The 12,391-nt window shown below is 33.6% G+C and overlaps 1 protein-coding gene across 1 annotated transcript in view; it reads left to right on the forward strand.

Moving 5' to 3' along the window:
- The window catches only part of ROCK2 (Rho associated coiled-coil containing protein kinase 2), a 90,132-nt gene that overhangs the window by 48,390 nt on the left and 29,351 nt on the right, over window positions 1–12,391 (forward strand). Inside the window, exons 6-16 of the mRNA XM_059660532.1 lie at window positions 180–324; window positions 2,865–3,003; window positions 4,994–5,085; window positions 5,773–5,932; window positions 7,683–7,743; window positions 8,310–8,321; window positions 9,664–9,743; window positions 9,899–9,947; window positions 10,523–10,658; window positions 10,757–10,848; window positions 11,085–11,331. Coding sequence (XP_059516515.1) covers window positions 180–324; window positions 2,865–3,003; window positions 4,994–5,085; window positions 5,773–5,932; window positions 7,683–7,743; window positions 8,310–8,321; window positions 9,664–9,743; window positions 9,899–9,947; window positions 10,523–10,658; window positions 10,757–10,848; window positions 11,085–11,331 — 1,213 coding nt within the window. The remainder of the gene's footprint in view (window positions 1–179; window positions 325–2,864; window positions 3,004–4,993; window positions 5,086–5,772; window positions 5,933–7,682; window positions 7,744–8,309; window positions 8,322–9,663; window positions 9,744–9,898; window positions 9,948–10,522; window positions 10,659–10,756; window positions 10,849–11,084; window positions 11,332–12,391) is intronic.

Below are 12,391 nucleotides of genomic sequence, written 5' to 3' on the forward strand. Positions count from 1 at the left end.
TTTTGCTTACTGTGTATGACTCAATGCATTTGTCCTCTCTCCTGCCAAAGCTATGTCAGCAGTGAAGTTCTGTTGGTAGCAGTTTATATCACTTATATGAATAATAAATGAATTAGTTGCATTTATGTGTGTGTGTGTTTACATGCATCTTTTTCTCTTTATCCCTGCTATTTACCCAGACAGGCATGGTGCATTGTGATACAGCAGTTGGAACACCTGATTATATATCACCCGAGGTTCTGAAATCACAAGGGGGTGATGGTTACTATGGGCGAGAATGTGATTGGTGGTCTGTGGGTGTTTTCCTTTTTGAGATGCTGGTGGGTAAGTAAATATTTAACATTCTTTTTCAAAACCCATCTTATAACACTTTAGTTCTAGTTCACAAATTTTGGACTATAAGGAAATTAATTGCATGTGTCCTAGGGAAGAAGTAGAATTTATGAAAACGTTGAATTAGTAATGTCTGATATGACAGATTATTAATTGGAGAATTAAAACCAAACCTTATACTGCCAAGTTGAGTAGAATAGGAAAGGAAAGCAAAGTATGCTGCTAGGAAATATTCCTCAAGTAGACCTTTTTGAAATTGCTTTTGATGACCATCCAGTGTATGTAGCATTGATCTTGCTATATGCTTAGTATTATGGCATAGTATGACCTACTATGTTTTAGACCTTTGTCTTTGTAGTGTGTCTCTTTGTATTCACCATATGTTTCCAGGTAAACAGTCCATTCTCCCCACCTCTGGCCCGATCTGATGATGCATTAGGTGTGTCTTGTAATCATTTGAAAGTAGAATGTATTCTATTATTTGTGTAGATTCTCCAAACAATTTAGAAAATAATGTATTTTGTAGGAAGTCTCATAGCTCATTTGAAGAGATTTAAATTTCTGCTACTGTTTACAACTCTGAAAGATAAATTTAATGAGTTTAAATGACATTGATTTGCAGTATTCTGAGCTTGCTCTGGTGCTTGCTCAGGTTGGTTGGCACTGGAGTTCATTTAAAGGATTCTGTTGCAATTAAAAATGGCACTAGAAGCCCAGCTGGTCTGGCTCAGTGGTTGAGCATCCATCCAGGAGCCAAGAGGTTACAGTTCGATTCCAGGTCAGGGCACATGCCTGGGTTGTGGGCTTGGTCCCTAGTAGCGGGTATGTAGGAGGCAGCCAATCCTTGGATGTCCTTCTCTCATCATTGTTTCTCTCTATCCCTCTCTCTTCCTCTAAAAAAAAAAATCAGTAAAAACATACTTTTTAAAATGTCACTAGAAGAATCAAATTCAAAGCTTTCCTCCGTGCCCCTTTGAAAACAAATAAAAACTACTTACCTGAATACCCCTTTTGAAGTTTTGGATTGGCTGCTTGGGAAAGTCTGTCTTATACTAAAGTGACTTGTAGTTGAAGTATTCTAGCAGGACATTTAACCCTGTGGCTTTAGATGAGAACTGGCCAAAATGATACTTTTCAGCATTTTCTGTCTTTACACTTGTTTGAATATCTCTTTATCATAGTCATTAGTCATCAGGAACACTGCACTGGGAGACCATTTCTGCCATTTTCAACTCTAGATTTGTGCCATTGTAGGCAAATCACATGTCATCTTCTGGGCCCGGCTTCCTCGTATCTATAATAATAAAAGCATAATATGCTAATTAGACCAGACAGCTGAACTACCTTCCCGATAAAGCCGGGGCTGCAAGGGCTGAGCCCCTTGCATGAATTTCATGCATTGGGCCTCAAGTATAAAATAATAGGGCTGACCCTGGCCAGTGGGGCTCAGTGGTTGGGGTGTCACCCCAAGTACTGAAGGTTCTCAGGTTTGATTTCTGGTTAAGGGCATATGCCTGGGTTGTGGATTCATTCCCTGTCTCCTGGTCAGGGGGTGTGCAGGAGGCAACCAGTCGAAGTGTCTCTCTCACATCAATGTTTCTCTCTCTTTTTGTTCCTCTCTCCCTCCCTCCCTCCTACCTTCTCTGGAAAGCAGTGGGAAAAATATTCTCTGGTGAGGATGAATAGATAGATAGATAGATAGATAGATAGATAGATAGATAGATAGATAGATAGATAGATAGAGCTGGTCTAATTCTTAGAGCTGCACTGTCTAGTCCAGTGGTTCTCAACCTTCTGGCCCTTTAAATACAATTCCTCATGTTGTGACCCAGCCATAAAATTATTTTCGTTGCTACTTCATAACTGTAATGTTGCTACTGTTATGAATCGTCATGTAAATATCTGATATGCAGGATGGTCTTAGGCGACCCCTGTGAAAAGGTCATTCGACCGCCAAAGGGGTCGCGACCCACAGGTTGAGAACTGCTGGTCTAGTCTGTCATGATGAAAGTGGTTTATACCTGCGTCCACTGTTCTAGGCACTGGCCACATCGAGCACTTGAAATGTGGTTGGTGAACTAGGGAAGTGATTTTTTCATTTGTTTAGTTGCAGTTAATTTAAATTGGTGCATGTGACTAGTATAACAGAGTTCTAGAGAATAATCTCAAAAAGCTGATCCGTGATCCAGCTTAAGCATTAGACAGGACTCTGATCTGACCTCACTTAGTAATCTTTTTCTTTAATTATTTAGTAAATTGTTTCCTGTCCCATTATTTAAAACTTCCTACAAAATTCTAGAGTTATACTTAGCCTTGATTTTTTTACTCATAAGGGTTGATGATTCATTGGTATGGTTAAAATTTAAATATATTGGTGTGCACCTTTTTGTTTTGTCTGAAACTTCTGGCCCATAACCATTCATTTTTTCATGCATGTGTCAAATTTAAACTTAATGTACTTAAATATTAGATGAAAAGTGTTTAATTTGCTTTCTCTATTACACTCAATGTCTTATTTCTTGGAATTTTAGGGGATACTCCATTTTATGCAGATTCACTTGTAGGAACATATAGCAAAATTATGGATCATAAAAACTCACTATGTTTCCCTGAAGATGCAGAAATTTCTAAACATGCAAAGAATCTCATCTGCGCCTTCCTAACAGAGAGGTAATATACATTGAATGTCTTTGTAGAGATGGCTCCTTTTACTTTTACATTTGTAGAAATGAAACTTATTTACGTATGAAATCAGTCTCTTTATCTAAATGCATTTAATTCTGGATTAGCCTTTTTTTTTTTTTTTTTTTACTGCTAAGCTTGGTGTTGGGTTACTCTTAATCATTTTGTATGTGCAGCCTAATTGTAATTTAACTCTAACCTTAACCCTCATGTCTAAAATGAAAAAAATAATGCATTTGAGAGAAATAAAACTTTTGTATTATTCACATTTCCTCTAAGGTGGCTTGAGCCATGTTACCCTTGATTGTACAGTTTTTGTAAGGAGTATTTTGTGCAGATAAATACTGAACAGGTTATAATCTTAAAAACTGAGCTTGGAGTGCCTCCTTTCCAACCGGTTTTTATTTGCATTTGAATATGAACAAGTCTGTCCTAGTAATTCTATATTTCTTAAAACAAAATAGATGAACAGCATTTTGAAAACCTGCCTCAAAGAGAACAACTAGAAAGTTATTAAGAGTTTCTTCCTTGGCCTCTCCATTCAATTCTTCTCTGGTTTCTCTTCTATATTTGTGAGTCATCATATCAAAGCACCAACACATACAAGAGGGTACTTGCTCCCCCATCCAAATTTGACTTACTAGCTTTATGGCTTAAGGATATTATTTTACTCTTCTTGGAAATAATTTTATTCATCCATAAAATCATGGGATCAGAATAGATTAAAGTAAGGGCATTTGTAGCTCTAAAATGCTATGATTCCTTATGTTTGTTAGCTAGTTGCTATTATAAGAAATTCTATAGTGACTATCCTCATACAATCATCTTTGCATACTTTTTGTAGGATAAAATCTTAAAGATGGAATTCTGGGAATTGAGTGATGTTGCAAAATTGACCTAGAGAAGCCACATCAGGGAATATTTTCAACAATAATCTTTCCTCATTCTCATCAAAATGAATATTATGAATTTTTTCCTTTTTCCATCTGAAGCAAGAAAAGTTATTTTTATTGTTCCTCATTAAAGAGGTTAATCATTTTTACATGTTTACCAATCATTTGTAGAATAAAACTTTAAGATTTGTTAATTATATGATTAATGTACAATCCATGCTGTTAAACTCAAAACAAAACCTGTATCATGTTTTGACTTTATGGGATGATCATAATTTGTGCTGAAAGATCAAATATAAAATAGGATATAGCATATGTTATTGAAATGAGTATCATTCATGAAAGATTTGTCTTAGCAATTTATTGGGAGGGAGGTTGCAGTAAAGAATGATTGTAGGTAGAGAAAAGATATTTTGAAAATAATTTAATGCCATTAGTGTGGCTAAGAGCACTTCCCTCTAAAGTTTACAGTTTTTTCTCTTAAACATAACTCCAAGGCATATAAAAAAAAGTACTTTTTATTTTCAGTCTATTTTATTTTCATTTTTCATACAGTCTTAATTGAAGACTCAAAGGGTCAAAGAATGAAATTAACTTTTTTTGTATTCAGAGATATAATTTATCAGAGTAAATATGGATAGCTTCAAATATAAAATGTGATTTCTTTTTAAGAAGGGGAGAGATTTTTAAAATAATGGTTTTATTGGAAAGGTTTTGATAATTGTTCTGGGCCAAAAGTTAGATCTTCATCCATTTTGCATCTTAAAGTTGGTTATGCAATTTTGACACACGTAGGTGAATTTTTTTATTTGAAAGTCTCGTGTATTTTTTGTTTGGCACAAACTACTGATTGAAATATATTTCACTTTCCATGACATTTCCTATATACACCAAAGTCTTCTTTATCTATAGAGATTATATACTATAAAATTGAGATTTCTTTTTCTTGAGAAACATTTATGCTATACTTTTAAAAAAGATATCTCAAACTCATTTGTGATCCTTATGTTGATTATTGTCTAGATAAAAGGTTAATGTTGTCGTCTTTTCATAACCTTTTTACATAATCTTTAACTGCATCGTAGGGAGGTACGACTTGGGAGAAATGGGGTAGAAGAAATCAAACAACATCCTTTCTTTAAGAATGATCAATGGAATTGGGATAACATAAGAGAGAGTAAGTCAATACATTTAAATATTTCCATTCCATATTTTAAATTGATTCTTAATTTGAATTAAGAAGCATATTTCATATATTTAATACTAATTTTAAAATTGAGAGTTCCATTTCATATTTGTTCAGTGGCAATATTTATAACTAAATTTATATTACCTCAGTATTTTAGCAAACTAAGCATATGATAAATATGTATTTATTAGCAATATTTCCCAATACTTTTATAAAAACATAGGTTTCTTTATTTTTCATGTTAAATTTGATGGATCTCAATAATTTGCAGAAAGGGGAAATATAAACTTTTAATTTGAAGAGTAAGAAATACTTAAAGAATATAGAAAAATGAAAACCAAAGAATGGATATGCAACATATTGCTGTTTGTAATTTTAATGCCTAGAGTAATATCATATTGTTTTTTTGTTTAATTGGTTTATCTGTATTTAAAACTGCTTTAAGAAAAAATAAATAAAACTGCTTTAAGGTAGTAATAAAATACTTAAAAATTTTAATTCTTTGAAATGATAAAATGTTACTAAAATTTTCTATAGTAAATCATAGATATGTTATTCATTATATATTATTGTACAGCATGTTAATATTAATATAATATATCGTTCATAATGCAAAACAAAATTGGGGTAGTTTATTTTTTTATTATGAGTGAAATAATTTCTTTCTTTTAATAGCGGCAGCTCCAGTAGTACCTGAACTCAGCAGTGACATAGACAGCAGCAATTTTGATGACATTGAAGATGATAAAGGAGATGTAGAAACCTTCCCAATTCCTAAAGCTTTTGTAGGAAATCAGCTGCCTTTTATAGGATTTACCTACTACAGAGAAAATTTGTATGTGATTTCTTACATTTTTATTATTTCAGAGTCTAGCTATAAAACATTGTCTTACTTTGGGACTGGATTGTTTTAAAAAGTATTAATTTGTTTTAAACTTTGAGTTTTTCTAAAAGGACTATCAAAAGAGCTATTTTTAATTTCATTTCATTTTATTTCTCTAATGCTATATGACATTCATTTACAAATGAATGCAAGGCAATGCTATATATTATTTTGGGCTACAGATAAGACCAAATACCTGCTTTTGAAGATTGTCAGCTAATGAGGGATATGAGAAGGTTATATACTCATAATGAAGGGTAGAATGTGATATTTGCTCTAAGAAAGGGACCCCAAAAAAAATCTAAGATGCTTTGGAAGAAAAATAAAAGTCATGTTTGGGTTGAGGGTAGGGAGAAGTTAGGCAAGACCTCAAGGCAGAGATGGCATGTTAGCCAAATTTAAAGATAAGAAAGGGTTTTTTGAGTGGCCGAGATGTGGGGAGGTGAGTAGTGGAAGCAAAGTTTGGAATGTAAGCATACATTGAGAGCAGAGTAGTGTAATCCAGTGGGGCTCAAACATAGGATATATATTAACTGGCTTATGACCATTTGGAGGACTTGATAAGACTGTGGTTTTCTTGCCCAAATCCATCTAGCACAGAGCCTGGCACAGGTCATTCAATACATGTTGGTTGACTGAAGTAATTTCTGGGGGTAAGATTAGAGAATAGATTGAAGTTGGAGTTTAGGGGAAGAATAATGCAATAGATGATTGTTGTGTGCTAAGGGACTTTTGACTTTATAGGCAGTGAGGAGCCACTGAAGTGTTAAATAGTTGAGTGAAGCATTAAAGACATTGGAGAAACTCTTTGGTCCTTCCATGTGTAATGATGAGGGTGACCAACCATTATGATTTTCCCAGGACTAAGTAATTTCCTAGAATGTGGTGTGGGACTTTCATCCTAAAACATTTTTCTCTTTAAAACTTATAAAATCCAGGCAAACCAGGAAGAATTGGTCACCTGTTACCAGTAGTGTTCTCAAAACTATCGTAATGCTGACTAAAATGAAGGTATCCGTGCCAGGAGAATCCCACGAATGTTTATAGGCAGTGAGGAAGGACCCAATTAAGAGAGAGATTGACAAAAGTGATCATTTTATGTGTTAAGCTCTTATCTTTGAAAAGGAGGACAGAAGTCTCTTTCTAGAAAATGTCTAGAAAATAAGAATAAAATAGTTACAGAACTTGAGATGAAGAGGAAGCAAGTATAGTTTCATTTAGAGACTCCAATCTCAACAGTGTTAAATAACAGAATATCTGGTAAGAGTGAGAGGCAAGAAAAGTTTAGCATTTTATTTTTTATTATTTTTAATATATTTCTTTATTGATTTCAGAGAGAGAGGGAGTGAGAGAGAGAAACATCAATGATGAGAATCATTGATCGGCTGCCTCCAACATGTCCCCTACTGGGGATCGAGCCCGAACCCAGGCATGTGCCCTTGGCCAGAATCGAACCTGGGACTCTTCAGTCCGCATGCCAACGCTCTATATCCAGTAAGCCAAACCAGCTAGGGCAAGTTTAGCATTTTAAATGATGGAAAGTCTAAATATCCAGAGGGGAAAATGTTGCTTCATTTAAAATAAATTGAAGTGGAAAGACAAAGATCTTTGTGATTATAATTTAATTCTGAGAAGAAGTTGGTATTAGAAAATTGATTAAAATTACATGTAAAATAATTTATTTTCCTGCATTTTCTTCTAGGTTATTAAGTGACTTTCCATCTTGTAGAGAAAATGATTCAATACAAACAAGGAAAAATGAAGTATGTACAAATTTTACTTCTCTATTTTAATCACATGTCCAAATATTTTAGTAATGTCCATGCATTTTTAAAAGTTTCTTTGATGCTACTTTTTGAATCATTAGATGGTATTCCTTATTGCAATATAGTTCAACATAACATTGAACTAATTAATTTCTTTGACAAATGTCATTGTGTAAGATACAATGGCTAGTAAAACGATGAATTATACATGGCTTTAGGCTTAGTTTTAATACCAAACATGACAGTAGGTTAATGAACAGCTATAATACCAGTTACAAAATGTTATAGTCTTAGTTCTATAAAAGTACAGAAAATAAGTTGTAAAAGTACAGAAATAGTGGAGAGATTCAAATTTTGAGTATTTAGCAATAAATTCATATAAAGGATGATTTTATCAAACAGTTACAGTATTTTGTGAGGCTAACCATTTTTCTTTTCAAAACTTATAAAATCTAAAATATTTGGTTGAATAACTTTGGTACAGTTTGTGCTTTAGGAATTTGATAAAGCAAAACAAGCATTTTAATATTTTCTGTTTTTTTTTTTTTCTTTGTTTTAAATAGGAAAGTCAAGAGGTATGTTGATGTCATATATTTTGGAAAAACTGAGACAACAGACTCATTACTCTAGCAGTGTTTTGATATAGCCTTATTCCACTTAGCATTTGGAACACTACATCTCCCAACAGAAGTTCTCAACCTTTTTTCTACCAAGTATCCCTTTTATTATTGCTCCTATGGATCTGTCATTTAAAATGTATATTATGTATTTTTATGATTTCATTTATCAAAGACATAATTGGCAGCAATTAGCATGTGACAACTAGTGTGATCAAATTATATTAATGCAATAGTAATTACATTTAACTAGTTCATTGGTCTGTATATTCTTATTAGGGGAAAAATACAGTTTTGTTTAAGGTATATGAAATTTTTTAAAACCGTGGAGAACTTAATCACTAGAAAGAATAGTGGGAAGAATATTGGCCTTGGAATCTCAAAGACTTAGGTTGAGTGTTTTTGTTCTGCCACTTATTAACTATGTTGTCTTGGCCCAGTTATTCATCTTTTTTGGATTTTAGTTTCTTTATTGAGTAGGTATAGTACTACCATCTTTTTAGGGCTTTTTTTAGGATTAATGAAACCACATTTGTCAAGTGCCTGCCACTGTTCCTAAGACATGAAAAGAACTCAAAAGTTAAAGCCTTTATAAAAGTAATAATGCTCCAAAAGTGGATTATTTAATACTTTCTGTAACTTTAGTTTGCTTACAGACTGATAGATGTAGCCTAGAAAGGAGACAACCGATCAATGATTCTCTCTCATCATTGATGTTTCTACCTCTCCCTCTCCCTTCCTCTGAAATAAATAAAAATATATTTTTTAAAAGAATGACAAGATGACTTGTAACTCATTATTTGTCATTTACTCAATAAAATTATTGATTATAACTCTTTACAGTACGGTGCCCAGCACTGTAGAAAGATATAAAGAAGAACTTATATTCTTATTTTTAAGAATACTAGTATATTTGAGCATGCTCAATCAAATTTTCTGAGTATTTGTTTTGTATATAGACCTTTTATAAGCACAAATGGTAACAGTATTTTTACATAAATAATCTGCAGAAGAACAGTGGAGGCTATCCTTTATTCCTAATGAATGAGAAACTTGTGTCAGAAGGTTCTTATTCACATGTTTACGTAGTGTGGTTGTACATACATGTTTACTGTCCTAGACAGAAAGTAAGAGATGGGGGATTGCCTCCTGTCAATAAAAGCCACATTAGAAGATATAAATATGGTACCACTATAGAGGAGATTAAATTAAGCTAAAAGAAAAGAGAAGCTTATCATTGTTTTCTTTAAGCCTCTCATCTTTTAAGTGTGACCAAATTTTATAATTTCTTTTCTGACAGATTCAGAAAAAACTATACACATTAGAAGAACACCTTAGCACTGAGATACAAGCAAAAGAGGAAATAGAGCAGAAGTGCAGGTATATTTTGTAGATAATTGAATAGTATATTATAAAATTTAAGTTTAAACATATTACTAAAAATGTAATTATATGATTATTTTTAAATTTATACTAAATTATTTTATTGTAAATTAGGAGTAATTTTATTTACAGTTTCTTTTGAAATTCTTTAGATCTGTTAATACTCGTCTAGAGAAAGTAGCAAAGGAGCTAGAAGAAGAGGTAAAGTTGCTCTACACTTTTATTTAACATTTTTGTTTATAAAAAGTTTTGATTCCTAGTGTTCTCTTGGTACCATATTAATATACATCTTGGTTTATGATAAAATCTACCAGTAGCATGGGTGGATAGGACTAAAATTATAGGATAATCATGATAATAGGCTTCATTTTTGTTGTGTTTTTGCAAAACTTGAGTTAATTTAGCATGTGTAGATATTTAAAGTAAAAAAAAAATTGCATTTGTATTAATGACATGGCTTTAAAACAGAAAGTGACCATTGTTTCTTTTTTAAAATTTTTATTCATAACATTTTTGACCCATGCTTTTATCACGTAAAAATGGTTCAGTGGTGACAGAATGTTATCGACAGTTTGACTTTCAATAGTAAACAAAACACAGTGTTAAGAGTAGTGTGCTATTTTTAAAATATGGAAAACAGTATTGTAGTTTTAATAATATAGCAGTTACAGCTTTTTATGTTTTCTTATCTGCTTGAAATAATTGTAATAGTTTTTGTTTTATTATAATTTTTATACATGCTTTTTTTCTGATAATAACTTGAAGCACTATTTCAGATTACCTTAAGGAAAAATGTGGAATCAGCATTAAGACAATTAGAAAGAGAAAAGGCACTTCTTCAGCACAAAAATGCAGAATATCAGCGGAAAGCCGATCATGAAGCAGACAAGAAACGGAATTTGGAAAATGATGGTTTGTGGTATAGCATATTAAATACCAAGAAAAAAATTAAGTGTGTGTGTATGTGTGTGTTATGTTGACTCTTGCCACTGAAATGCTTTTTATCATAGTTAACAGTTTAAAAGATCAACTCGAAGATTTGAAAAAAAGAAATCAGAACTCTCAAATATCCACCGAGAAAGTGAATCAGCTCCAGAGACAAGTAAGTTGATCTCAGTTTGTAATAAGGATATTGAATTTCATTTATGACTGCCCATTAACAGTTTTGTCAGTGTTACTAGAGGATTTTACTCTAATTTTAAAGTGAAATCATTAAGAAGTATTTTTAGGTATTTGTTTATTTTAAGTACTTTGTAATGGGGTAAGAAATTGAGGTATTTTCATCATATACACCTGTGTTTGTTTGTTTGTTGTTGTTTGATTTGAATGGAATGACAGCTGGATGAAACCAATGCTTTGCTGCGAACAGAATCTGATGCTGCAGCCCGGTTAAGAAAAAGCCAGGCAGAAAGTTCAAAACAGATTCAGCAGTTGGAGTCTAACAATAGAGATCTACAAGATAAAAATTGCCTGTTGGAGACTGCCAAGTTAAAACTTGAAAAGGAATTTATCAATCTTCAGTCGGTTCTAGAATCTGAAAGGAGGGACCGAACCCATGGATCAGAGATAATTAATGATTTACAAGGTATTAACATAGATATTGCACTTGAATTCATCTTAATGATTTATATTTTGGAAATAACTTTAGATGATGGATAATGTACTGGAGTAGCACATTTCTGAATATGTAAAGTTAGGATATTAGAAGCACATTAATATGAAATTTTGTGAGCAAAAGATTTACTTTCAAATAGTTTGAAGTATTTTAAGTATCAAGCTGCCTCCCAAGGTAGTAGATTGGGTTCCAGTTGCATTAACTATAAAGCAATATCTCAACTATATCATCTACACCAACAATTATAAAACTTCTCCTCATAAATACCAATTTCAAAGTATGAGGTGACATCCAATTTTTTTACTCTTAACATATATATACTAGAGGCCCGGTGCACAAAAATTTGTGCACTGGGCGGGGGTTGGGGGGAAGGGCCCCTCAGCCTGGCCTGCGCCCATTCACAGTCCAGGACCCCTTGGGGGATGTCCACCTGCTGACTTAGGCCCATTCCCTGGGGGGATCAGGCCTAAGCTTGCAGTCAGACATCCTTCTGGCAGCCAGGGAGCCCTCAGGGGATGTCCGACTAAAGGCTTAGGCCCCCAAGGGATCAGGTCTAAACCGTTGGCCATTCTTAGTGCTGCCATGGAGGTGGGAGAGGCTCCTGCCACCACCACTGCGCTGGCCAGCCATGAGCCAGCTTCTGGCTGAGTGGCACTCCCCATATGGAAGTGCACTGACCACCATGGGGCAGCTCCTGCATTGAGCGTCTGCCCCCTGATGGCTAGTGCACATCATAGCAACCGGTCATTCTGCCGTTCAGTCAATGTGCATATTAGCCTTTTATTATTATTATATAGGATGTCCCTGTTTCCCCCCTTTGGCCCCCTCTACCCAGCTCTTACCCCCCACTTCTCTCTGGCCATCACCATACTGTTGTCTGTGTCCATGGGTTGTGCATATATTTTCTTTGGCTAATCCCTTCTTTAAATTCACTTCTTAAAATTTTTATTTTCAGATAAGTGCTTATAACTGCACTATTATATATTTTCTATTATATCATTTTTAGAATTAAGATATTTTTTAATTGAAC

This window comes from Myotis daubentonii, chromosome 12 (genome assembly GCF_963259705.1).
Source record: "Myotis daubentonii chromosome 12, mMyoDau2.1, whole genome shotgun sequence".
Lineage (NCBI taxonomy): Eukaryota > Metazoa > Chordata > Mammalia > Chiroptera > Vespertilionidae > Myotis > Myotis daubentonii.